The sequence below is a fragment of the Crassostrea angulata genome, chromosome 8, assembly GCF_025612915.1.
Source record: "Crassostrea angulata isolate pt1a10 chromosome 8, ASM2561291v2, whole genome shotgun sequence".
NCBI classification, from domain to species: domain Eukaryota; kingdom Metazoa; phylum Mollusca; class Bivalvia; order Ostreida; family Ostreidae; genus Magallana; species Magallana angulata.
The window spans coordinates 34,819,140-34,846,958 of NC_069118.1; the positions used below are offsets into that span (position 1 = coordinate 34,819,140).

The window sequence follows — 27,819 nt, forward strand, 5'->3', positions numbered from 1 at the left end:
TGGTGTTGTGTTTGTTGATACATGTATGGATTTGGTTTATATCTGAGACGTTACATTAAAACTCAGTTACAGTTGAACTCCGATATGTGAACACTGATATCTTGAATACAATGGATATGTAGACGTGATTTGTAAGTACCAACCACTTATTTTTAAGAATTTTACCCTCGATATCTCGGATACTCAGATATCTCGAATTTTTTTCAGTAAAACTCGGTTACAGTTGAACTTCGATATTTGAACACTGATATTTTGAATACAATGGATATGTTGACGTGATTTGTAATTGCCAACCACTTTTTTTAAGAATTTTACCGAATATCTCGAATACTCAGAAATCTCGAAGTTTTTCAACAGTAACATAATTCCAGATAACGGGAGTTTGACTGTATAGTGAAGCCCTAGGATTTTTACTTCCCTATATCCATAATTGCATCAAGATTTGTTATAATGAGTAATGTTAATTCACAGTATTTACATTTACCTCCATATGACAATCATTTATGCTTATTGAGGCAGTAAATAAATTGAAGAATTTAGGTGGATATTTTCTTTTTTGAACAGTAAATGTCAATTGATATGATATTGCTAAAGCTATAAAACATTTCTTGGCAGAAGATGTAGATATTGTAATGATTCGACCATAGTGGAATCAAAATCAATTCGCTAAATCCGTAAGTTTGTAATATCAGTTCATATTTATAAAAATACCATTGCTCAATCGGAGATTTCGCTGTAACTGTATGTTATACGAGTTTTATGATATTAATTAGATCGGTTGAAACCTGTACTGAATAAACAGGTACATCTAAGTACAATCATTTATTCAAACTACCGTGATATCATATGATGCAGCACGGGTACATGGATTATCGTGATTAGCATTGCCATTTCTTAAGTGGAACAACTGTTTTTGGTGTTTCTGATTCCATTTAGAAATCAAAGTACTGAGGTACTGAAAGCCGGGCTCTTTTGGTGTGTCTTTATGCATATTGTGTTTTAAAGACTGAAAATCTCTCTCTCTCTCTCTCTCTCTCTCTCTCTCTCTCTCTCTCTCTCTCTCTCTCTCTCTCATGCTTTTAATATCGGCAAAGCGTCAGAGAGCGATTAAATTTTGTAAGCGGCTATAAAAAAATATGTCTGTCTAGAAGAAAAAAGTTCAACAGTTGCTGCCTTGAATTTTGCAACAAGCGTTACCCAGCAGGCATTCTAACGTTGATTCAACGTTGAAACAACGTCATGCCTCAACGTTGAAATGACGTTGAATTTTGGTTGAATATGAAAGTTGAATGGACGTTGAAATTTTGACGTTGATTCAACGTTGATATCTGACGTTGTTTCAACGTTGATTTAACGTCTTCTGACGTTGTTACAACGTTTAAATTTAGTTGATATTTGGTTGAAATGCTACAACTGTTTGACCTTGAACACTGATTTTTTTTCGCTAATTGCAGTGAATCATTTTGCCTCAAATTATTTTATGAACAACATGACACCAGAACAAATATCATTAATCAATTTATTCAAGAGAGAAACAGTTAAATAAATTGAAAGTATCACTTAAAATCACTGATGGATAACCTAGCTCACATCTGTAGCCAGCTTTTCACAAAAACATTAGTTTAAGAAGATGAAAAAGAGTAAAATCATTAGTTCTGGTCAAGTGAACGTGAAAAACAGTCAATCTCTTCTCCTTCTTTCACCTCCTCCCACACGCTCCGGGGCATATTTTAGAAATTTAGCCAAATCTTCATTGAATTTTGATTCTGTATACTGTGTATGAGATGTCAATACAGTTTCTGAAACAGACATAAAGGTGCTTTATAATATATGTTCCTCTGTATATATTTTTTTCTTTACATAAAGACAATTCAACCAAAATTGGATCCTTTGATCTGCTCCAGTGGCTTTTTCCTTGCAGATCACGGGATCTAATTTCAATAAGATTGCCATAAAGATAACACACCATTTTTAAATAGATGTATACTGTAGATTCCTAATTAAACACAAGGAATTAATATCCATGTAAAATTGCCAAAAGCACATCTCGCAGATTTTATGATCTCCCTATTAATTTTTGGCAGGTGTAAATTTAATGAATATATATGATAAAAATTATGTGTTCTAGCAATTTGATGCATTAAATAATTGAATCGCAAAATGAAGTAATCATGAAAAATGAGGAATCTACAGTACTCTGCGTCTGCACCAACTAATCAAATTATGTTTTAATTGTTTCAATCTACATGTACTACAAATGAGAAATTTGACAGTAGTAAAAATCAGAAAACATTTTACCTTTTATAAGGAGGCAGAGTTGGGAGGAACCAAAAGCTTTCTTTCCCCGTTTTCCCTTCATGTTTAGACCAGCCATGTACGAGTTTGTCATAGTTCTTAAAATAAATTGAAATATGTCATACTTAGTATTTCATATCACACTGAATACAATGTCATACATTGATTTTTTCAATAAATGATCTTTAATTATTCAGTAACATCATTCTTTATTTACCTTAACATTGCTTTCTTCATGTGGTCAGTACCATCTGTACCTCCAATCTTTTGAAGTAAGAATTTCTGAAATGCAATTGTTCATTTTCATTCATACTTTGTAGTGTTACTGCAATATATCATTTAATATTTATTCGTTTGATGAGATATCGGCGCTTCTGATTGGTCGAAAATTTTTTTTGATACCTGCATCAATAAAATTTTCGCCGGATCTACTTTTCTCAACTGTTCTGATCTAACACTATTTATAGAACGGGAATTTCCAAAATAAACACTGTCAACAAAGTGTAAAGTTGTGTCTGTTTTATTGTCAGCAAACAAAATACAACTTTATAAACATAAAAACTTGAAAGTCTAACCTTCAAAAATAAACAAAACACAATATCTTATTCACGAAATAGAAAATTAAGCGTCTTCTCACGATTTCGTCTGCTTCAGATCAATCAACATTACTGCGAGGCTGGCTGTTTCTTTTCCAGAATAATCATAACGAACATATAGGCCCATACACTTTCACGGTAACACTGCTGTTCAAACTTGGTAACGATGATTTTTAAACTTACACAGTACCCTACATGATCGGTCATCAGAAATTCAGAATAAGCATCGTTTTGAGTACTTCGGCGCATTCCAAGCGGCAGATACATATAGTATACCATTTAAGTACATCACTGGCTATTTAGTTACCACAATGTTTACAAAAGTCGCTTATACATACTATTCTTTGTCGACATATCAACTATTTTCGTCCACGATCGCCTCTCCTTGGGTGGTTTACACGTCCAGTTGCATTTTCCATCGATCTCACATGAAAACTAGTGTTATTACGATTTTTTCTGCACAGTGAATAATATCACAAGCTATCGCATGTATTTTCCTTTCGTTTTCAATTCAACCGGTTCAGATTTTAACTCACTATTTGTGTTTAATCCATTAAATTCAGTTCAATAGCTCTCCATCAGCTGAAGGCGCATCCATTTTAAATATTGTTGCTGTTGTTATTTTGTATTCATACGCGCCGCTTCATTTACATTATTTACATTTTTGATCAATGACACTTCACATTTTTTGATTTGAAAATGTTTTATTAAATGATAAGAAATGAAGATAATATTTTTTCTATTGATCGACGTATCAAAGAAAAAATTGACCGGAAAACTTTTTCATCAATGCGCTACGCGCATTGATGAAGTTTTCCGGTCAATTTTTTCTTTGATACGTCGATCAATAGAAAAAATATTATCTTCATTTCTTAAATAAATTTACATTCCAAATATTTTTTGCATGTAAAGTGTGTGAAAAGATACTGAAGTAATAAGACCGTAACACACAAACGGAACTCATATAATAATATATTATAACCATTATAAATAATATCATCACTTTGAGTTAATATTAACATCATAATCATTACAAATATAAATACTTATATACTAGGCCTAAAGTACTGTCTTCAATACTGTGAATTGAATATGGACAGTTAGTGTTAAAGGATTTATTGTTTTCCTTTAAAGACCATCGAAGGTAAAAGATAAGATTATTACTTTCTATATACTGTATTACAAAACGGCTTCGATCAGTTGCCTGGGTACACTTATTGAGTATTAAAACTTGCATCGTTATGTTGGAGACCAAAGATCAACGACAACAATAAAATCCCAGTTCTATTTATAGTTTCACTCTTCTGTTAACTTGTACGTAAATCGGAAATTCTCTTAGTTAACTCGTCCAAAGAGTCATTCGTGATACGTGTGAACTATCGTACATAACATTACTAACGTTAGTGGTGAAAAATAAAAATAAAAACACCACAAAAAACACCAAAAACTTAAAGACATTTTCAAGGCTAACAATACTTTGATATTATTAGACTAATGTAAGTTAGAGATCGATCAATTTTTACATGCATTCTCTGTTCGTTAGTGGTGAATTCAAAAACACGCGCCATGCGGTTAAGCATTTTTTTCTAGCTTGGAAAAAAATAAAAACATTATTCAACATGCATTATATAATTGAAAGAAACACTTACTTTACTATTTTAGAGGATGAAATCCAAAATGTCCTTGTATTAAAGGTCGATGTAGAATTTATAAATGCTGCTCCTCACGGTCTCAAGTTTGGAATGGCGTTCAAAATGGCTTCCCAGCTAGGATATCTTATCCCCAGCTGGACACTGGTTCTTTGTTTCAGTTGGCGCGGTAATTTGTTCGCGCCAGTAATTAATACTTGTCTGGCCAGCATGCGCTTTCAAGCTGAGCAGATATGGAGGATGTGCAATAGATCAATGGCTATCGCGCACCTTGCCGCATAATTTGTTTACATGCGCTAACTTTCGCCATAACTGAATTTATTTCACTATCAACAGTTTTATTCATTAACACTATATATATAAATGATTCATAAAGTTACTTAAATCATTTCAAGCTGTGTAGATATTTGGGGGGGGGGGGGGGGTTACAAGATCAATGCCTATCGCGCGCTTTCCGCATACATGTAAATTCTTTACATGTGCGATTTTTTGCCATCACTGATGATGTTTTTTCACTTTTTATGCCCACAAATTACAGAATTCAATAATTACACGAAATTATGAAAAATACAATTTTATAAATATATGTATGAGAAATTTGGTCGATATTGGTCAGAATATCTGACGTCTAACTAACGTTGAAAATTTGTCATGTTGATAACGTCTTTTTCTTCAACGTCGCACAACGTTGTATTTTGGTTGATCAACGTCGTCAACCATGATCAACGTATTTTCAACGTTGGTACAACGTCGTATGCCTGCTGGGTATATATTCAATCCCAATTTCTTCAACGCGCAGCAAAGTAGTTCGTGAAATTTCATGCGCATTATATGTATCCAAAATACATGGTCTTGTTTTTAAAACACGTAATTAATAAGAAAGCTAAAAAAAAATAGACAATTCTCTCGATATTAAAAAAAAGAATCAAAATGCCAACACTTTTGACAAAACATGGCTCTTTGTGTAACTCTTTTGTATAGCGGAAGCTTTTACTTTGACGCTGTTTGGTTTTTTGCTTACTTTTGAAGTTGTAACATTGGCGATTTGCCTGCCTAAAGCCAGGACTCTGCTTTCAGCAGAGCCCGGCTAAAAATGGAACAATTTTAGATTTTTTATTCCCGTGCTTGCACGACCATGAAGAGCAAACCAGTATTTTTGTGTCGGGGCAGACAATAATTCTATTTTAAAAATTTCTCCTTTTAAACGGATTTATTCACGTTTGAACACCTTGATTTTCAAAAGTTCATATTTCCATTAAAGAAATATGTTGAAATCGTGTAAATATTCGATATTTGGCAAATTAGTGGTTTGTGCGTCACTGCAGTGTTTTTGCAAGCATTAAATGCTTTCTATGGTGATTCATGCGGGATATGAAGGTAACGACATTGCAGAAAATACACATAACCCGCATTAGGGGGTTTTATTGTTCATATTTACATCTTTCTTTAAAAAAAAAATAATGAACTTATCGTAAAGAGTAAGAAAAAGTAACCTAACTATTATAAATGTACATCAGTAAGAGAAACGGCCAAGTCGTCTTGTATGGGAATTTGAGTCTGACATCATTATGGTTTTTCCGTGATCTGTCATAAGTTGCTGAAGGTTAAAGAAAACTGGTAAGAACTGGATCGTGTAGATTTCAGTCCTTTTTGTTTTTGTAGCTTTGTGAATTTCAGTAACTTTGCGGAAGAAATAGAGGGAATTATACCTAATGGATGTAAATACAATAACATATTGAACATTTAAAACACAATCAAAAGATTTACGACAAAATCCTTAGTTTTCAATTTTTATATAGTATTGTGGTGTCTACACAAAAGAGTGAGACTTCAGTGAGGGGGTGTTTATTTGGTTTTAATGCATATATCGTTCTGTATAACTGTAGATAAATCAACTCCATAAGTACTTTCGGGATTTTGATGGGAGAGTGAGTGCTATTTGATCAGGTAAACGCGGCCTCACCCTCTCAAGGAGGGGTGGGTATATAGGTCTAGGAGTTGTTTCCCGAGCTTTGTTTTCGATTTGTTTAGTTAAAGTATGTTTGTTTATAAAGTCTGGCTCCACCCCAGTACATGAGTCACCCAGGGGATTGTTTGTGTCAACTAAAGATCTACATCACAGCCAGGATCATTATCTATTAACGTTAACACGTAAATACCTCTAATTGACTTCTATACTCAATAAGAAAAACATACTGAATGTAAAATTAAAGCATAAACCTTTTTTTCTCCCATAACAATGTAATAAACTGAGTTCCCGAGTTGAACTAACGGTTGATTCCCGTTTGGCCGGGGGACTTGAAGGCGGGTTTTACGTTTTTGTTTACACATCGTCACCCTCAGACTGACCAGCGCGGTCCGATAGCATCTTCCTTCCAGCAAGCTCTCAATACACCCTATAATAAAGCTCGTCTTGTTGATCAAATTGAAAAAAAAGTTGAACATGGTGACACGAAACATAGCCTTAGTAGTGGTTATATTTGGCGGGGTGTGTGCGTGGTGTACGGCCACCCCCGCGTGCACGGTGGGCAGGGAGTACGTGGTGGACAATTGTGTTCGATACAGGTGTATTTTTGGGCGAGCTACCCATGACCCCTGTCCCTCGGGACTGTTTCCGTCTTACAAAGTCGGAACAGGCTGCAGCTGGCCGAGGGAATCCGAATGTACCACGGACTTGGAGACAGGAAAAAGTAAGAGGTCTTTACTGTGACAGCTGAAATCTTCATTTTAATTAAGATATATAAGTTGATACCCGGTAATGTAATATATGTTTGTTGAATTTCGCAGTCATTGATCCGTGCAGTGGGGACCCTTGTTTGAATGGGGGTAGATGCATTGCTTCCTCCAATGGCCAATCCTACCTCTGTTCTTGTCCCGCCGGTTACCAGGGAGCGCGTTGTGAAATCAGTAAGGAAATTCCATCGTTTTATCGCGTTCTTCAGAAACGTTCACTATAATAACACGTTGTACACTGTTAAGTATATCAACATTTTATTTCAAAAGATGAAAACGAGTGCTTGAGTAGCCCCTGCAAGAATGGGGGAGTTTGTGTGGACGAACAGAACGGCTTCCGGTGCCAGTGTACTGTGGGAGCTGGCGGGGTCTACTTCACAGGACCACTCTGTGAAACCCAAACATCAAAACGTGAGTCAGCTTCATAAAATTGAACGAATTTATTGCGAAAGACACTCACATGTACATGTATTTAGCTTGTTAATTGATGCTCACGTAAAAGCGTGTACATACTTGTATGTTGGTGCACAATACATGGTTATTAAACCAATAGCACAAAGAACATCAAGAATTTATAGGTAATTTTCACGTGAAGTGGGAAAAAGAGAAGGCAATTTATTGCACGATCTGCGTGTTAGGGATCTTATCAAATTATTGGTCGTCAACAACAATTTCTTTTGATGGACTTTCTTTAAAATACCAGTAACATAACGCGATGTGTACTTTGCTTAACTTGCTTTACTTAAATATTATACATGGGTAAGAAATTGATTTCTTTTTCTAATATGACAAAAAAAGGAAATAAGACTTTTTGTTTCTTGGTGTTTAAGTTGAGAGTGTATGCATGCCCAATCCCTGCAAGAACGAGGGCTACTGCTTTGATACAGGGGAGGGGTCCTTCTTCTGTTACTGTCGCCCGGCGTTCACGGGACCATTGTGTAATCAATCGATGGGTGAGTGTGTCTGTGTCCTATATAGAAGACAATGTAGGTATCCGCTTCTTGACGACAAAAAACATGTTATTACTTTTTATTTAAATCTGTTTCTACAGAAATAAGTGATCCCTGCTCCAGTCGACCTTGTCTTAACTCCGGAATCTGTAGCAGCGTTGGAACGTCACAGTTCAAGTGTTTCTGTTCACCTGGGTACACAGGAACACACTGCGAACACGCTCAAGGTCCGTTATCTCATATCACCGAGTCGTTTAAAAACTAGTCAAGCGGCCACAAATGCAAATCTATTTCATTTATTATTATTTTAGATCCATGTATTTCGAACCCTTGCTTGAATGGTGGTATCTGTTTTAAACTCGCCGATTTACCATCTTTTGGATGCGCATGTCCTGAAAAATTCACGGGCTCTCTATGTGGAACCGGTAAATACACATAAATGCATTTTTTTTTAAAATACTTTGAATTACATTTTATTAGATTTACGTTTAGATTTGCTTTGGCTTAATGACAAATAGTGATACATGCAGGCATTTTGAATTTTGTTCCTACAGTCGTCATATGTCATAAATGTCTATTCACCATTTTTTAAAGCTGTTTCTAATCACCCGTGTGATGACCGGCCGTGTAAGAACGGTGGATACTGTATGCAGGTTGGAAGCACATACAAGTGTTACTGTAGGTCCGGCTACACCGGGCCGGACTGTAGTCTAGGTAAGACCCCCCTACCCTCCCAGCGCAAGCCTTCCAAGTCTCCCTGAACATACTGTAGTTTTACGCGGATAAAAACAAGTGAGCCTTCAGTACTGTCACTACTTTGATTCTCCTTTGTTATAGCGACATCAGCCATCATTTCTAACCAGTGTAGCGGGGGTACGGATCTGTTAACCCACCCTACGTACTGTCAGCTGTACTATAACTGTAGTGCACCGACCGGAAACATCCCCGCTAGGCCCGACGAGCAGTACTTGGACGAGTGTCCTTACCCTCAGCTCTTCTCCACCGCCACCAACAAGTGTGAGCCGTTCTACAGGGTGGAGTGCGGCCAGCGCCAGGTTCTGGTGGACTACTGTAAGATGTTACAGCTTTATTATTGCAAAATATAAATTGATTCAACATTTATCAATGTCAGTATACTTAAGAATGGTATGGGACACCTGTCGATATTAATGTGGATAAAAATACATTATGATCAAAATACTTTCACCATGTTAGAATTTTCAAATTTTACAATATTTGACAAAATAATATGTTTGACCAATTGCGGTACACTGTTAGGAAACAATTTTTGGATTTTTTAAAATATAAATAATTCATGATTTTATTGTTATTAGGAAGCACGTCACAACATGAAGGTGTCCCTTACCATCTTATTATATCATTGCAAAAGTCTTTTCCGCAAGATACTAGTACAGAAGATAAAATTATAGGATATTGTATTATAATAGGATTATGGTTGTTCCATTCATATAAAAATAAATCATATTTTAAAGGATTTATGCAAAACATTTGCGAAATTTTCGACCCTTGCAGGCGATTACTGGAAGCAAGACTGTACGAGCACTTGCAAGCCTTGCTACATTGACCACCCGAGCTGTAGCGGCCTGACGGACGGGATTCACGGTAACCCCAACAAACCGAACACACCCTACTTCATGTCCTGCTACCAAAACAGAACGGTGTACACCTCCGAATGTTCGAGGGACAGGCTGGGGACACAGATGGTGTACCACGGGGACAAATGTACCAGCGTGTTCCAGATAGCCAAGGCAGAGGGGGGTCGGCGACCCGAGTGCCCAAATGATACCTTGGGGACGTACCCCGATCCGAATGGAGACTGTGCCCTGTACTATATGTGTCAAGGGGGCGTGGCTACGATGATGCAGTGTACTGACGGGCTGGTGTACCGCTATGAGCCAGATAAACCCCTGTGTCAGGACCCCGCCGACGTGTGTGAGCCCTGCGGACGGAGATCTTGGTACGGTAGCTGCTAGGGAACGGATTAAAGTTCTCGGTCTGATTTTGTGGTAATGTCGGAAATCCACGAACAACCTTGCTTACCCTTACGTGGGACAATCACTGAACTTGTCTCAGTATCATAGTTATTTATTATTCTTAATCAACCAATGAAAAAGTAAAACTTGGGGTTTGGGCGTTTTTTTGTTGTTTTTTTTTTTTGGGGGGGGGGGGGGGGGCTGGGTGTGAAAAAAAAAACCATGTAGGCATTCAGGGACAAATATAGATGATCGCGATTGTTCATTCCTTAAACGAAAGTGTGAAGGGGCCATTTTTTCTCGGAATAGCGTATTCATGAGTTATTCGTAGGAACAAGAAAATTTGAGCAGGCTGGCCCACCGTCTGAGAGCGTACGTAAGATGTTCCTGGGTTTCCGACAGTCACTATAATTTCAGGTCGACTCTTAAAAATTCAAGCCGAGAGTTACTGTGTACAACTTACCTGCATAATATAGTTCTTTAAGAACGGATGAAGAAGATGAAGAGAAAGATATGTATCTCAAACTTTTTTTTTGCCAGTAAACTCTAATTAATAGATAGCTAGATTTCCCGACTTCAGCACTAGATACAAATCATGGTTATTCGCGCACCTGTTAGCTGACATCTTTATTGTTAGACGTTATTTTCTACATGCTGTACGCAAGATACACTGTATGTAGTTAAATTAGTAAAAAAGATGTTTGTTACATTTGCGACCGTAATCTACAAGGTCATTAGCATTCCTTTCCATCAACTGGCGCGCAGTCTCTTTGTGCGAAAGTATGATATCATAATGATAATAAAATTAATATGACTACTGCGGGAAAAGACGAAAATACTGACGACGGATAAGACCATTTGATAAAAATTATTTCAAGCGTGGATCTGTGATAAGGTGGTATGGGACATATGTGGAAATGTGGATTAAAGTACATTATAATATAATTAAAATACTTTCATCGGTTTTTTAAATGTTACACTATTTAACGCAAAATACGTTTAAAATTGAAGGACTGTATTTTTGGAAAGGTAAAAATTTTAAAGTCCCCATCGGGATTCAAACTCATGACGTACAGGTTCGTATTGAACCCTCTAACCCACTGTGCTACACTGTTATGTGACAATATAGTGAAAGAAACTATTAATAAAATCACACTTGATTTTATTGTTCATTTCGATAAATAGGTCGTCAAAACATGGAAGTGTCCTATACCACCTTAAATGGATTTTTTCACGAATGTATATGAAACTCTTCTTTTCGGTTCAGAAATAGAATTGTTTTTATTTCATGTAATTTAGCTACTTGATTGTTGATATTCTGATTTCAGTAACACAACCAACCAGAAGTGATTGTCCCGCGGATAGATTAAGGAAGCATATGGGCAAAATATTTTACTAGAGTTCTTAGATTACTTATATTTTGAATCTGTTTACAATGTCATGATCGGATCATGACATTCAACATTCATGCAGTAATGATGTATTAATGTGTAAATCAAGGTTTATATACAATCTAATTTGTTGGAAAAATTTTCTCAAGTATTTTGTATTTGTTTTTCAAAGCGGTTTAGATATTTTAATAGGAAAATAAGTGATTTCACGGAATTACATGTAAACTCAGAGTCCATGTGCTTCCTTAACACCCCCGCGCCCTCCCTCGTGCTGGTCGATTTATTTAAAGAAGAAAGAGAAATTCATCCAACCTGTTCAATACTTGTACACTGTAAATGAAATCCGACATCAACACAATAAAAATAAAAACTTGCTTACAGCTGTGTGTCATATTATTACATATTGACTCTACGAATAAAGAGGCGAGGTTTAAATTACGCCATCTTGCACAAGTCTGGCTTATTGTCCGGATCGCGACCTCCTTTTGTTACACACAGGTCCTGGGCTTTAAGCATGAATCCAAACACAATCGCTCCACGGTATATTTGGGCGTTCTGGACAAATTAATGGAAGGATCGAGGTCAGAGATATGTCCGTGTCGCTGGACGATTTCTCGGAGCGCGTCATCACTCCCGCCATGCCCCCGCGGCTGGCCAGCGCCTGCTGCATCAGCAACTTCATCATCCCGGGCTCCGGTATGTGTCTTTCTTATGTCATGTGATCCACGATGCGATGTAGATATCATATCGAGTTGTATAAACTTAAATGTGTGAAGTAACAGAAAGTGAGATGTATGACGAGGTATACTTGTTTATTTTACAGAGAGGATGAAGAGAGAGACAGAGAGAGAGAGGAAGGAAGGAAGGAGGCATTTTATCTGGTTTTGCGCAATTTTGCTAACCAGGGGTTTCGATCAACTACTCCCAATAAGCGGAGTGGTGGTGGTCACCGTGTTTTACAGTGAAAGAGGGCGGGGGGGGGGGGGGTGAAGTTAGGATCTGCTAGGCTTTCTTCCTTTGATTTACATGTACATGTTCTAAGGTAAATTGCCATTCCTGGTTGTTTCAGGGACCTTGGTGTCTGGTTTCGCGGTGTTCTGCTGTTCTAAGAACTCTGACATGGACACTGGCGACAAAGTGACCACGTGTGCGTGCAGCCTGGCGATCGGGCTCCTACAGCTGGCGCTGAGCGCCTTTATTCTGGTGGGGTGGTGCTGGAGCTGTGTGTGGGGCCTCCACTACGTGCAGATGTCCAGTATGTAGACTCTAGCTACGTATCTTGTCATGTTAACGTCATCCATCAAAACTTAGTGCATGTATGTTTACCGCCCGAGGATATGTATATACTAGTATATTTGGCTTAATTTTGACAGAGAAACACTATCCTGAGGGTTGGGGACTCGACCAGCCGACTAATATCAGGACGTCCCAGCCAACACGGGCCGATGTGACGTCATTTCTGTCCGCCGTCCACCGACAGGGTCACCCCCAGCCAGTGCTTCCACCACCGTACTCCCACTGTGTAGATCCGCCCCCGCCCTACGAGTCCATTTATCACCAGTCCAGGGCCGACTCATATCCTGGGTCCTGACCAGTAAAGTTTCATCGTTTGATGACATTGTGTATAACCTCGCATGACAGTGGCTCTTTAGTCTCGCCACTCGTCAGAATAAAGGGGGCGACAACTCCTCCTAGTTCTGATACAAAAAAGATTCAGAGATCGAAATGAAATATTTTAAGTTGCTTAGTGTTGTTTAGGAATCAGGACTGTTCAGTAGAGTCTAACTAACCCTCATAAGTTATGAAGTATGAAGATAATTGGTTAAAACGACAGATACGGTTGTTGAGAAATTAAAAACTGAACTGTCGGTCGTTGTATATAGTATGTACTGGACAATGCAGATTTATTGTTCCACAGCTGGACATATTTGTCAGGAAAATGAAATTTGTGATGAATTCCTTAATGATTTCTTCACCTGTAAAATGACTGACAGATCATGTAGCTGTATTTACCGTATACTGTGTGTAATCAAACTTGATCTGTATTGTTCCGCCGGAATATTCTCAGGTATAACTATGTATCACCTTTATAATTTTACATTTATAATTCAACAATGTACGTGTATCATTACATATATCGTTACAAGATATTAAACTTTGTATTTATTGGAACAATTCTTGAGAGAGTTGAATTTTTCTGGTTATTTGCTATAAATACGGTAACATGACCCCCCCCCCCCATTAATTTGCATACATTTAACAGTTATAAAATTACTGACTATCCATAGGTTTTATACAGAGAATTATTAAAAAATTATTATTCTTATATAAACTTTTGTTATTTTTTTTCTACATGAACACTGTAGATTTAACCATTGTAATGTTGTAAAAACCGTATCTGATACATCAAACCGCCGTAACAATCACAACTTTACGGAAGCTGGGGTATCACGGAATTGGAGATACTGAGACTTTGAGATATTCAGGTCGAGATAAACATATTGGGGATACTGATACTTTGAGATATTCAGGTCGAGATATTGGAGATACTAAGACTTTGAGATATTCAGGTTGAGATACATATCAAAGAAACACTACTTGAGACTTGAAATTAACAACTGAAGTCCAAGCGTCCACTGTAGTCAAGACGAAGTCGTAAATCTATTAAGTCTCATGGAAAGATCAATGATGAAGAAAATTTATATAAAACCATTAATTAAGAACTATTTCAATTTACTTTAATATATTTTACGGCCATTAAATTCAAATATTGATTAGTTTGAGATTAATAAGCATGCATTAATTTTGTCGTAAGGTCTTTTGTGAAACGGAACCCTGGAATGGCCTTTACTTACATAAAGATTGTACCATCACAGTTTAACATATACTGCGTCACTAAAATGTAAATGAACAATTCTAATAGCACATGTCTTTATTGAAAACTACCTCTAAAATGGCTTCATAACAAACGGAAAAATATTCTATATATATATATAATCAAAATATGATATGTCTTAAAATGTGAGGCAATGATTTAAATAACAACATGGTGATATGACACTTAAATATCAAATAGCACATTCTACATTAATTTTACAAAGCAGAATTTTACATAAATAGCTAGTCCCTACAAAACCTACAAGATATTTCATTGCTGCATTCCCTGCAGATATAAAAACACAAAACAAAACTGGATGATTGTAAGAAATTATTTAGTCAGAACATATCTATAGTTAATTTTCAGTCCATGGCTGTTGATGAAACTTTTTTCACAGATTACAAATTTCAATAAGGTTAAAAGTCATCATGAATTTAATTTAAGGTTTGAAAAATTCAATAACTTTTTATAAGAGATAAAGTTACTCAAATAAAATTCATTTTGACATTTGTAGGTATTGTACCAATAAGTAGACACACAATAACAAAATGTATTTGTGATGAATATGCTTTATGCAAATAGACATGCTGTCCATTCTCTAAAGAAATCAATGATATATATAATTGTAGAATATAAAAAAAAATGACTGTAAACTTGAAATGTAAAATTGAATAAAAATTTGTATTGTACAAAATATTGCTAAAAATTAAACCACAAAGTGTCTCTTTCACTTGTTTTCTGTCGGGTTTGATTTATAATGGCTCTATATTTCTGATGATTCCCTGTTTACTGTAATTTTGTCTCGTATGGCATGGTTTTTAACAGGAGCATCATGCATCACCGAAGTCTTTGGTGTTTCCATCACAGCTGGCGGCTGAATGTTGGAATAAAATGCGGCGTTTGCTCTCTCTGGTGTTTCGGAGGAGTATATGGTGCGTTGTCCCCCAGACATCAGCGGTCGTACTGGTTTAGATGGGGACAAGAAAGGAGGGTCATCATTAGGATGTCGCCGTAACTGTTGAGCTGCATTAAAGGAAATCTCCTGAAGAGCTGGAAAGTTAAAAACATTATTCATTAAACTCTTCCTTTTAGTCTGTAAAAATGCGTTTTGTAATAGTGAACATCGACAAATTGTTTTTTAATTCATATGAGTTTCTATAGAGAACAGTTTCTTCATTATCTGGCCTACCTGGATCAGGTGCAGATGGAAGCTGGCCATCTTTGGAGTCCTTGGTGGTCACTCTGACTATGGTTTTACGGGTGATCTGTGGGTTCTGCTCTCCAGGCGGGGGGTCGGTAGGGTCTCTCTTGCTGTCCGTCCAAATAGTCTGGTTGACCTGTGCCCCCGTTTTTTTATCCACTGCAGACCGAACTATGGTTCCCCCTGGTGGTGGCACTTGTGGATCGTCTAGCACTGTCCCTACCGGCACTATGGAGCTGTTGTTGATGTTTGCTCTCGCTAACTGATTTGATGACATTTGATGATAATTATGCTGAGGGGTGTGGTAAGAGTCATGCCCTGGGGTGGAGGTATAGCCGGGCAGCCCAGGGTAGGACATGTCTGCCACTGGAATGTAGTTACCATGAGGGTCGATTATGTACGTCTGTCCGTTAGTCTGATACTGATGGGGGTTACAGAATATTGCATTACCATATGCATCATAACCCAGTAAAACCATTTCATTTATTTGATTCTGATAGTCCTGTTGAGGGGGGTAGAAATGTTGCATCACTGATTCATCTGTGGCAAACACAGGGGCCAGCGCCTCTGGAGGCAGGGGACCGTTCTCTTGCTTAGAGTGACCTTGTGGCATAGAATCAAATGAGGTGTTGGGCATGGAGTCGTCAGTTGTGTGTTCCTGGTTGTCCCCCTTGCCTCTACTGGAATCTCTGTGAACTCCAACATATTTCTTCTTTCGCTTCTTCCTTTTGGATCCTGGTGATTCATCGGTTCTGGATCTCAGGGAACTGACTGATGCTCGGATGGCTGGATTGGTTCGGAGCAGTGGATTGGTGATTTTATCTGGCTCTCCCACCTCACTCTGCTGGTCGATACCTGTGTACTTGGCCCTATCTATTGTCCCCGTTTCCTCAGGCATGCCATTTGCTCTCCGTGATGTTCTAGGTGTACTCTCAGAAGCGGGGCCTTCCCCAGGACCCAGAGGTTTTTTGGTGCTTGTTTCTGACTCGGAACTCTTGAGTTCTTTCATACTTTGTCTTCGAGACAGCTCTCGTCTGAGTTCATGCAAGATTCCTCCTCCTGCTGGTTTATCATCCTCAAACACATCATCCACATTTGTCTCTTTTTTGGCATTTGCTCTATTTTCTTTCTCCTCTTGGTTGGCGTAGCCATTATTGTAATTACCTTTTCCGGAGCCACTGGACGCTAAAGGACGGCGGCCCCTGGGTGGTTCCTCTGTATTTCTGGTCCGTCTTCTGCCACGTTGTGGTGAAGATGACAAGACCTGCACGCCGGGCTCCTGTTTGAGTGATGCCTGACTGTCACTCTCCCAGGTCTTTGGGACAGAGGGCAGTGGGGGAGCTACAGGAGGGGTAACAGGTTTGACTTTACGACCCATGGTCGGAGTGTTAGTCAAACTCGCCCACATGTTCTGATTGTCCCAGTTTTTGGACGCAAAGGACTGCTCTGATTCGCCCACAGAATCCACATATCCAGTGGAGCCTCCATTCATACTGTGGAAGATATTTTCTGATTTACCAGACACACTAAATCCGCCTCCTCCTCTGTAGCTTTGCATGGACTTCTTCTCCAGGAACTTCAACTTTCCTTGTTTGTAGAACCAGCACATTATGATGCAGAACACAATCAGTGCAAACAAACCTATCACAATCCCTATGATGGCCCCTGTGGGCAGTTTGGAGGTCCCCTCCGATACCTCTGGAGCAGATGGATCACCTGTCAATCAAAACATTGCATGTCAATCAACTTGGACAGATTCTGATTTTTTCCCATGGTAAATTTTCTTTTGGTTTAGAGAATTAGACACTGGTGAGAATGAATCTTTTGCAGATACATTTACCATAAAACATTTTATTAATGATATAATATAAAATGTTTAATTCTCATTCAACGTTAATCGTTACTGGGTATTCATTCTGTGGTGTACCTCTTTCGTGAAAGTTTTGTCTAGTTTTAGTTTAGTGCTTGTACAACATTTTCAAATCACTACAAAAACTTACGGAATGTAGAAATTCTTAAATTAAATGTGTTGTGGGGCTGGAAAAGATCAGAAGCTTGGGTCAGCTGTACTGTGATATCTGAGTTCCTGACCTCAATAATCCCTGTGTTTTCCTGGTCTCCTAGGCAACGGAAACTTTTCTGCATAATTAGAAATTGCAATCAGTTAAAGCAAAATAATTCAATTAATTGGATGAAAGTAAATATATGTGTCTAATTCACTACATGTTGATGCGCCATGTAGTTAAATACTTTTTTTTAATCCTTTAAATGCTTTCATCTTCCTATTCAAATGCCTGCTTAGTTCAACAAAATAAACAAGAACATACAATGGGGGCTCCAGATGGTGTCGATCCCTCATAGATGGTCAGGGAAAAGGCACAGTCCTTGATGGTGGCCGTCCACTCCACTTTGATGTAATAGTAGGAGTCTGTGTACCCAGAGCGTAGGTACGTGGTACACACCCGGGGAGGATTGGGGGTGGAGATTGGGGAGCGGGCGGCCAGGTTTATTATATTGTCATAAATAATGATGGTCTGCCCGCACGTACTAGGACCATCCATGTAGTCTGAAATGAAATGTGACAGTTTTATTGTTAAAGTGCAGACAGAAATCCAACGAGTCTGCATCTTGAATGTTGTGAGCTTCGGGCAGTTTGAATATGGTGAACATCAGCACTAATTTGGTCACAGTTCATGCTATCTTTATGTAAACATATATATACATGCATTTTGAAAAATATATTGACAGTACTTGAATGCTTTTAGTCTATTGGATATTGTTAATGTCACCATACAAAAGTTATAAAGATTACAAATCTACTGGTAATATAATCAAATTGTTATCAATGATCATGGTAAATTCATATTTCAAATAAGGATAAAATATAGAACAATTTAGTGTATAGTTTTGGTATAATTTGAAAATAAGATATACATACATTCTCTGACAATTCCATCTGCCAAATTCAGGCAGAGTGTCAGGATGATAAGACAGTATAGCTTCATCATCAGCTCAGTTACCTGAATACAAAGGAAGGCAATTTTATGAAGTTATTGTTAATATAAAAAAAAACACACACAACGATTTCATTGATATTTAGTTTGCGTTAATTTCAAAAAGCCGTTTTTTAAAGCAGTTTAGGTAGCCATATTTCCGATAACAAAAATATGCGTTTGAGTAGCTGTAAACTGATAAACACTAAAACAGTGATAGGTATAGACAATCTGGTAACAAGGAGTAATTATGTACATCTAAAATTACCTGTACTAATTAAGGATCCTTCATATTCAAAACAATATCTAAGATCTCGCATAAAACGGTAGAACTATACATAATTACATTCAAACGTTTTGTTTGGACGCCATGTTCTTTGAATGTGTCAACAACGGGTTTTACCTGAGTTGACCTACTTTACGTGAGAAGAGTAAGGTAGATATAGGCGATATATTTTCTGTCACGATATCCTTTCGGCATAATACTTTACATGAAACGACGACGTATGAGTCCTGTGTGAAATAAATCTTATCGACTATTTATATTTCTCACAGGTAAAAATTGTTAAAATGGCGTCCAGGTATACACAGGAAATAAGGTAGTAATATTTTTTCGAACAATATAATATGTATAGTAGTGTTTCATTGTTATCATCAAGTTAACCTTGTATAACTTTCATTCGTAGTTACAATTTTAAAGTTATTTTACAGCTGATCAATTAGCTTTGAAATTGTTCTTGAACTATAAATTACTCTGATTCATAAAAATACCGTGATTTTTTGTATGTCTGTATGGTTTTTTTTGTAGGAACCTAAAGTAAGATTTCAAAATGTTGAGTGGCCTTTTTTTGACTGTTTTAATCTGCCTGAGAATCCATGTATCGCTCCAACAGTCCTCATTTAGTGGCCAAAACCCACAGGCAAAGGTGTTTGAATGTAAGTAGTTGCCGTTATTTAGGTACCTTTAAAATTTACCAATTTTTGCAGTAAATACAGGTAATTAAACAATGGGAAATCAAGGAGCTATAGATGGAACCTATACTACTACAGTTAAATCCAACTATACTGAACACTGTGTAAATGAAAATTGTAATACAGTATATATATACTATTCTTGCAAACTAATTCCAGCTATATATTTTATGGACAAAAAAAGTTGCGATTAACCTTATAGATTTGTAACAAAATTAAACTAAATGATACTATATGTAAGTCAGTTCCAAAACTTCATCCCAATTAGATTATATTTTATAATCAAATTCTATTTATAATCTATTAAACAATATTAATTGAGAATTTTGTTTACATATTTAAAATCCTGTTCAATCAAGCCATTGTATAACATTAATTGCACTCTTTGCTGCAGACTATATGGACAGTCATGCCGAGTGTGGAAAGACTTTTGAGCTAGGTCTGACCCCGGCCACTGTGTATGGTAAGGGCGCGGTTCAGACCAGCGACAGTCCCCTCAGCTGTACCATCATCCTCTCTACTGACGGGATCAGGGAGCATCGCCGATTCAGCATCGAACTAGTCACAGGTTTCATCAATTCACAGGGAGTCAATTTCTATATCTATGATGGACAGTGGACCCAGAACTCAGGAGCACAGACCCTGGTAAGGCATTTCCTGTCATCAATGTCAAATTTCAAACTAATTAAGTCTGCTGTATTCTCAAAATCATCCCCACAATGTAAGGAGTCCTAAATCCGACCTTGGCTGTTGCATGGTCTTATAGCAACAACAGACTCAGGACCCGTGATATCGAGAGGATGTCTCAAAATCAGAGTTAATGAATTTTTGTTGTTGACTGTAATTAATGCCCTTTTTTCTCCCCATCAGGCCTCCTTCAGTTACTTTAACAACCCCCCTACCAACATGCAGCGCCTGATTACGTCTGGAGGGTTCGTTACCTTCTCCCTGCAACGAGATAGTGCTGACCTGTTTGGATACGGCTTTGTAATCCAGGTCACACCTATCCCAGGTAATAATTATGAATAATAAGATTGCATGTGTGGATTTATGGTTGCTAAATTATTTTAATATTTAGTTAATACGTAATTTAATAATTAATTATTTTATTTTATTTAGTAAATACAGAACACTTGCATAAGCATTATTACATAAGTTACATTAACAAAGTTTTATATCATGTATATAAATGGCATACATTGATTTAAGTTTATTTTTTTCATTGAACATCAGCTGACATTTCAAATCCCAATAACTGTGACCAGGGAGCGGGCTATGGCTGTGAGAGCTACCACTACAACCCCGTCATCACCAAAACCGAGGTCATTTACATCGTGGCGGGCATCTTTGGGGTGGCTTTGGTCATTATTGTACCCGCTGTCATTATCTACTGCTATGTGCGACAGCGAGGGCTGACCAGGAGGTGGCAGGAGCGGCGACTCAAGGATGGCGCTCCGAATACCGCCGCGATGTCCCTCAATGGCAGCATGCGCTCTGTTCCAGTCAGCAGCCGTCCCTGGCAATCCGACATCTCCAAACAGCCATTCGCCTCCATCAAAAAATCTCCTGCATCTTCTCGTAGATGGTCCAGACCACCCACTGATGATGACGAAAGTGTTTTTGATGGTACGTCTGTTTCTTTGTCCTACACATACATATCTAGTTCAACTATTCTAATATTGATAATCATATCTCGAAACAACTATTTATTAATTTTTTTAAAGTATCGTGTTTTACTGAATACAGTTATTTCATTAATAGTATTATTGGGCATCAATTTCAGTGGATTTTTGAATTTAATTTTGATAATAAAGGATTTAGTTTGTTGAAAATGGTCTAACAGATGAAAATATTTGTCATTTTACTGTTTTTGATTTTGAAATTTATTCATCAACAGAATCCACAAAGACTGCTGTGGTTGTTAACAAATAATGTTGAATCCAATAAATATTAATGTGAGGGATACAAAGAAATTAAATCTATCATCCTGTTTTTTCTCCAAAATTTTATATTCTCAATTTAATATTTGATCACTTTATGTATGAATATTTACGAAGATGAAGGAGTTAAAGTACTCATTGTCTTTTATCACAGATTATCCAAGAAAACCTCCTCCCCCTCCTCCTCCTTATGAAGAGCATGACCAATATAGAGTGGCCAGGAATGGGAGGGATTACCCACCAAGACGGCGAGATGGCTATGAACGAGATCGCTATGACCGAGATCGAGATGGCTATGATCGAGATCGAGACAGGAGGTACCGAGAGAGGAAGCATAGTGGCAGCAGTTACAACACGTCAGGCAACTACAGTGATGAGAAGAATGATTCCTTTGTTCAAGCTGATGATGATCACCCTCAAGAGAATTTTGTGGAGAGGATCATCGAACCAAGGGTTCATCCAAAATCTGCAGGGAAGATCACCAGGAAGAAAGAAGATGACGAGGATAGTTATGATTCTATCGGAAATTTGAAATCTACTAAAAAAGACATGAGAAAGACAAACAGTGAGACACAGTGCAACAGGGAATCAGACAGTGAGGCTAGTCCCGAGACTGAAAGCGAGGCTCCGAGTACTGAGGAAGAGGACGTAGTATCCTCTCAATCAGAGGAAGAGGGGCAGGATCCCAGGACCTCACTGTATGCTCAGCCTGATAAAGCTCGCAAAAAAGGCAAGAAAAAGAACAAAACCACGGCAGATAAACCGGTGGCCGTACAACCACCGCCTGCTGCCGTGAGCCTTCCACAACCAGTTCTTGGAGTGCCATTTCAAGCCAGGCCAGGGATGGTCTTGCAAAGACCTCCTCTCCAGGGCTATCCCATGATGCCCCCTAACCAGCCAATTAACCCCGCCCTAAGGTTTATGCCACCAGTGGGTCAGATAGTCAGGCCAGCCTATCCAGTTCCAAACCAGTTGAACCCGGCGGGTCAGATCCATCCTCCCAATCCTGCAGCGAGATTCCCAATGACCGCAATGACAGACCAGCGAACTGCAGTACCAATACAAAATCTACCTGTATCCAAACCCCGATCGGTGGGCCAGCAATTAAACAATTCTGGGGAGGCTCCTAAATATTCCTATCTGGTGAACCGAGGTTACGATACTGGTAGAACGTCTCCGGTCAGTTCCACTACAAGTTACAGTCAGCAGAGCTATGTTCTGGATGACTCCGCTGTAAACATAGACCTTGGCAGTGGTGTTGATTTTATGAAACGAACCACTGATGTTTAATCAACTTTGTGCTTAGACTGCAGAAATTTGATTACCGTAAAGTTAACAGGTTCTCTACTGCGCAACATTTATTATGCAACAACCAAATCAAAGTGAATTTAAAGAATTTTTTTCAACATGTCTTTTTATTTGTGACAATATTTTGATACATGTATTTCTTTTAAATATAATGAGTGAATATTTTGGGCAAAATGGAATAAGATGAAAGATTAACCATTGCTAGAATGTACTGATTAAATGAGTATAATGCAGGTGTCAGTCCTCTATACAGACAAGAGGGTTTGCTATAGCTACATTTTGTAGTTTCCCTTGATTTAAGTGGCTTTTTGGAAAAAGGTTTTATTATTATCTGTATCAAAACTAATTCAAACTTTGATCTGAATGAAATTGTTTCGTTGTTATTTATTGAAGTTATATATCAGTTATCAAGTTTTAAAAATTATTTGATAATGCTTGGAAATTCCCAACTCCGTACAGTCAAATTAAAGATATTAAGCATTACAGTTATTTTATTTTGTGAAGCAATATTTATGTTTACAGGTACAAAGTACTTTTGTAGATGACATGCTTAGTTTTATTGTCGTATCATAATTTTATATTTTTATGCTGAGTCTGACACATTTCTACTTCCATTTATTTGTGCATTGTGTATATATATAAATCTTAATTTTCACAAAATTATAGATATCAAATGTACATTTCAAATGAAGAAAGAATTCAGGACATTTATTATAAAGACCAATCTTTAACATTCCATTTTGTAACTTTTGATTGGCTCATATTCAGATTAATTTTTTGAACATATATAATTTTAATCTACCATAATTATGTTTCTCTTATCATTATGTGTACTTGCTTGACATTGTTCATTTTTTACCAATATGAAATAACAAATAAATATACTTGTAGAAAATTCTCATAATAGATCTATATCCTACAAGTTTTTATACAATTTGTATATATATGTTAATTACATTGCTGTGGTATCTACATACCTGTAAAAGTAATTAATTGGGGTGGGGGTTTGAAGGTGGAAAATTCAAACTTATCTAATATAAAGTTTCAATTTCCAATACCAAGGTATGCCAAGATCATATTGCCATACCGAAGACTTTAAGCTTGAGTCTTCAAAGCCTAAATTATGTTAAATCAATGTACCTGTGCTATCTACATTACTTATCATCATCTTTCAAATAGTCCACAGAAATACAAACACTATTCAGTGATACTTTAATCACAAATAGGTCACTATATGTACCACACAGGTCATCAAGACTGGTTCATTTAGGACTAAAGCCAATTGCACTTAAAATGGAGTCTCAAACTATTGCCCCATTTGATTTCAGAAGTTGATGCTTGCCAAAATTACAGTACCTACAACCAGTCTTTAATAGTCTGCTCAAGCTTTTTGTGAGTAATTTTTTCACAATCCTGTTAAAAACACTTCATAGATAAACAACAAAGGGAAATATGGAAAAATAATCATCTTTATGGAAATATTTGTGCAAAATACAGTGTATCAAAATATAAATCACAACAGGGATGCATAATTGGAGTGCAGAAACCTTGTCACTTTTTTTTGTAGTCCACCCACTTGAAGAAGTCGCACCTGGCTTCTGGATTAGTACTGTGACCCTCCCCCCGGGCACACACAAAGAACTGCTTCCCTTTATTGGGCCCCGGCTTTTTCACTGTCCTTAACACACAGGGCTCCTGGTGTCCCTTACACAGAGGAGGGGGAGGGGGACCTTGGAGGAGGTTTTTCCAGGCACTTGCTGTGTTACTTTTCACAGTGATGGTACTCTCAACTTTTACACTCATCTCAGAGCTGTGATTCTCTCCCTTTGTTTCAGAGGACACTTCCTCCATTTTAATATCAACAACTTCCTTTTTTGTACTTGTCTTTAGGAAAAATCCTTTTAGACTACCCTGCCTGGAATCACTTGAATCAGTTTTCTTTTTCTTTGCTGCATTTCCAATTTTGTTTCCATTACTTGGTCTCTTTAAAGTCACTTTTTCTGTCTTATCATTTTTTGTATTTTTGATATGGTTTTGATCTGCTGTGTCCTGACTGGTTTTTATTTCAATACTACTTTCAATAGTCTTCTCTCGCTTCATAAAAAAGGAAGAAAGTTTAATCTGTTTTCCACAGAACTCTGGCATATGTTTCGTGCACAGAGGAGGACATTTTTCGGCCGGAATAAACTCTGCCATATACTCTGCTTTGACTGGACAGTGGTCTGAGCCCTCTACATCTGCCAATATCACGCAGTCCTTAAGATCACTCTGAGCCAATTCAACGTTTGTAAAGATGTAATCCAGACGTCGCCCATAGTTGGTTTCTCGAGCCGAGGTCAAAGTGCACCAGTTGGTATAGGCCCCCGTCTGGTCTGGATAGAAGTACCTGAATGAGTCCACAAACAGTCCCCCCCTCGCAGAGCTTGTGGTGCCAGCAAAATCCTCCTTATTCTCCACAGCGGCGATGCTGGGGTCCCGGTCCTTGTCCCACACAAACTGGTTCACCCACACCCGGCTCGGAGTCGTAACCGTCCCCTACAAAGTATGTATACCAGTTACCAAGTTAATACCCAGTATTAACCATTGCATGTATAAATTTGATGATTGCAAAAGTTGTTTTTTTTGTGTTAATATGATTATTCAGATTAATCTTATTTTCAAAAGTTGTCTAAAACACCAGTGACTTACTACTTCATCTTCTTCACTGCGATCAATGCTCTTGTGCTTGACATTCATGTCTCCAAGTACAATAACATTACTGAAAACAGAAAACAAAAACATTTCATAAATATACAGTGTATATAAAAACATTAAAGATATAGTATTACAATGTAAATACTGGACATTATGAGGCTTAAGACAGGAGAGTTTTTAAACGGTTTAGCCAAATGCTGACATAACTAAATTTATGTTTTATAGAATCTGCGAATCTTAAACATGATTGAAGTCTTCTTGTACCACACATGCTGTGGTAGGCGTTGTCTGTTGTTCTCTTACCAGCCACTCTGTAGAAGAGCCTCAGCCCTGGTCTGGAGTAGAGCGAAAAAGCGCAGCTTGTAGAGCAGCCTGTCCTCTCTATCAGGGTCAACGCGTGGACAGTATACATTGATGATGGCTAACTCAGCTTCCACTCCATTATGTTTCCTAAATAATCAAATAATTAGAAATCCTCCTGCTGATGCCAAATACACTTGTTATGAAATGTTGCATTTAAAATCTTATCCGAAGAACAAATGGCATTTTTCATATGAAAAAAAATATTAATTGTTTACACATATGTTTTATAAATCTGGAAATAACATCAATCAAAAGTACAGGAACTTCAGTACTGTAGTCAAAACTTTCATTTGAACTATGATGACCTTTTTTCACCTGATTTTGTGTTTTGTAATGACTGCCCTCCCCTCTGCATCGAGAGATTCCAATTCATCACTGGAGAACTCGCTCACATCTCCGTAGTGACCCACTTTTCCTTCAAGTTTTGGGTTAAGTTCTTTATACAGACCCTCTTCTGCCTCTACAGGGGTTGCTGAAGCTTTGCAAAATGTTGCAACGCCTACAACGATAGCAGAGGAACTGAATCATATGTTAAATTGTCTGTACATGTATGAACAAACACATCATAGATGTAATAAAAAATTGGATATTATAGATCATTCTAGCTTTTCAACAGCAATTTTATTCTATTCCAGAAAATCCTGATTAGCAGTCACATGAAAAGAATGAAATAGTAATTAAAATGTTGTTATAAAAAAAAATTGACTGCAGATTGTGTATGTTTTAATTATGTGATATGACGTGAATTCTGTAATATGTGTATAAAGGACATAAATAAACAAAATTATTTTTTGCACCAAAACTTCTGGGGGGAAAACATAACTTCTTCAAACTCACCAGAGTAGCCACTTCGTTTCTTTGAAAAAGAGAAGTAAGAATTGTAGCCTTCAACTATGGCTGTTGGTTCATCTAACATGTCTCCTGTAATTGTAGAAATAATTTAAGGGCTCATAATTTTAAATTTATTTAAATTTATTAAATGTTACGTGCTTAAACCAAACATGTTTCATCATTAATTTACTCTATCGCCGTAAATGTGTATTCATACATGCAAACTTTTTAGTAAGGAACATTTTAACACAAATACCAATGCAATTTGGTTTCAACTTTGATTAATTGATTTACATAATAGTACGTTTAGCCCAGTAATTGAGAAAACCCAGACAATCAAAATCAACCATAATGTAGATTTTTTATGGAAAAATTATCATTGTGATATTTATCATGACAATGCAAAATTTTCAATGTACAGTTTATTCAACTTCTTAAGTGAGAATTTTCTGGTTTCCACCTTGATTGGGAGGAAGGTTCAGCTCTGGTGTACCAGAACAATATGTTAATAAATCTGAACTAACTTGTGACTTTGGTTTCCTGAAGACATATAACGTCAGCATCCAAAGAATCAAATAGTTCACTAAGTTTAATTTTACTGGCACGGATCCCATTTATATTCCAGGTTAGTATCTTCATTTTGATCAGCTGTTGGTATCATAAATGTATTGAGTCAACCAAAGAGTCAGAATGTTGACCCAACACTGGCCACATGGATGCCCACCTAAAACATCACCTAAGATCTCGATCGGAAGCTAAAAGGTAGAAGTGATGAAAAAAATAATGATTATATGTTAATCTGTTGCATTCAGCCTGATCAATGTGATGACTTCAGCAAACTCAATTTTTGAAAAGGATAAACACTTTGTGACTATATATGTTTACCCTTTTCCTTGGTTTGTCTTCTAAAACAAGTTGTACAATAAATATTTCAAATTCTTCGAAATATTAGCAGAAAAATAGCCAATACCACAAAGGAATAAAATATCATTATGTCATATATATATTTCAGCCATGATTGAAGTACACCA

At 37.3% G+C, this 27,819-nt stretch overlaps 6 protein-coding genes across 6 annotated transcripts; 3 read left to right on the forward strand and 3 right to left on the reverse strand.

The window, feature by feature from the left end:
* Window positions 1-1,505: 1,505 nt before the first annotated feature.
* LOC128160140 (uncharacterized) lies at window positions 1,506-4,142 on the reverse strand. The gene is made up of 4 exons (XM_052823416.1): window positions 4,075-4,142; window positions 2,513-2,577; window positions 2,299-2,393; window positions 1,506-1,799 (listed from the first exon to the last, which is right to left on the reverse strand). The coding sequence occupies exons 1-4, from the start codon at window positions 4,126-4,128 to the stop codon at window positions 1,681-1,683; spliced, it is 333 nt and encodes a 110-aa protein (XP_052679376.1). The 5' UTR covers window positions 4,129-4,142; the 3' UTR covers window positions 1,506-1,680.
* A 2,785-nt stretch (window positions 4,143-6,927) lies between these two features.
* On the forward strand, window positions 6,928-11,872 carry LOC128158671 (neurogenic locus notch homolog protein 1-like). Its single transcript, XM_052821613.1, has 10 exons — window positions 6,928-7,230; window positions 7,328-7,447; window positions 7,544-7,684; window positions 8,104-8,226; window positions 8,325-8,450; window positions 8,535-8,648; window positions 8,818-8,937; window positions 9,061-9,294; window positions 9,757-10,201; window positions 11,546-11,872. The coding sequence occupies exons 1-10, from the start codon at window positions 6,984-6,986 to the stop codon at window positions 11,565-11,567; spliced, it is 1,692 nt and encodes a 563-aa protein (XP_052677573.1). The 5' UTR covers window positions 6,928-6,983; the 3' UTR covers window positions 11,568-11,872.
* Window positions 11,873-12,038: 166 nt separating this feature from the next.
* On the forward strand, window positions 12,039-13,940 carry LOC128158672 (protein SPEC3-like). Its single transcript, XM_052821614.1, has 3 exons — window positions 12,039-12,304; window positions 12,678-12,863; window positions 12,982-13,940. Exons 1-3 carry the CDS (start codon window positions 12,199-12,201, stop codon window positions 13,197-13,199), a joined length of 510 nt encoding a protein of 169 aa, XP_052677574.1. The 5' UTR covers window positions 12,039-12,198; the 3' UTR covers window positions 13,200-13,940.
* A 582-nt stretch (window positions 13,941-14,522) lies between these two features.
* LOC128158669 (uncharacterized) lies at window positions 14,523-19,096 on the reverse strand. The gene is made up of 6 exons (XM_052821611.1): window positions 18,949-19,096; window positions 18,626-18,707; window positions 18,015-18,253; window positions 17,688-17,826; window positions 15,676-17,403; window positions 14,523-15,536 (listed from the first exon to the last, which is right to left on the reverse strand). Exons 2-6 carry the CDS (start codon window positions 18,693-18,695, stop codon window positions 15,250-15,252), a joined length of 2,463 nt encoding a protein of 820 aa, XP_052677571.1. The 5' UTR covers window positions 18,696-18,707; window positions 18,949-19,096; the 3' UTR covers window positions 14,523-15,249.
* An 87-nt stretch (window positions 19,097-19,183) lies between these two features.
* LOC128158670 (uncharacterized) lies at window positions 19,184-23,804 on the forward strand. Its single transcript, XM_052821612.1, has 6 exons — window positions 19,184-19,279; window positions 19,489-19,616; window positions 20,047-20,297; window positions 20,523-20,664; window positions 20,886-21,278; window positions 21,747-23,804. The coding sequence occupies exons 2-6, from the start codon at window positions 19,511-19,513 to the stop codon at window positions 22,880-22,882; spliced, it is 2,028 nt and encodes a 675-aa protein (XP_052677572.1). The 5' UTR covers window positions 19,184-19,279; window positions 19,489-19,510; the 3' UTR covers window positions 22,883-23,804.
* A 547-nt stretch (window positions 23,805-24,351) lies between these two features.
* On the reverse strand, window positions 24,352-27,690 carry LOC128159875 (DNA-(apurinic or apyrimidinic site) endonuclease 2-like). Its single transcript, XM_052823088.1, has 6 exons — window positions 27,313-27,690; window positions 26,795-26,878; window positions 26,273-26,456; window positions 25,898-26,044; window positions 25,589-25,658; window positions 24,352-25,435 (listed from the first exon to the last, which is right to left on the reverse strand). The coding sequence occupies exons 1-6, from the start codon at window positions 27,425-27,427 to the stop codon at window positions 24,452-24,454; spliced, it is 1,584 nt and encodes a 527-aa protein (XP_052679048.1). The 5' UTR covers window positions 27,428-27,690; the 3' UTR covers window positions 24,352-24,451.
* Window positions 27,691-27,819: the final 129 nt, after the last annotated feature.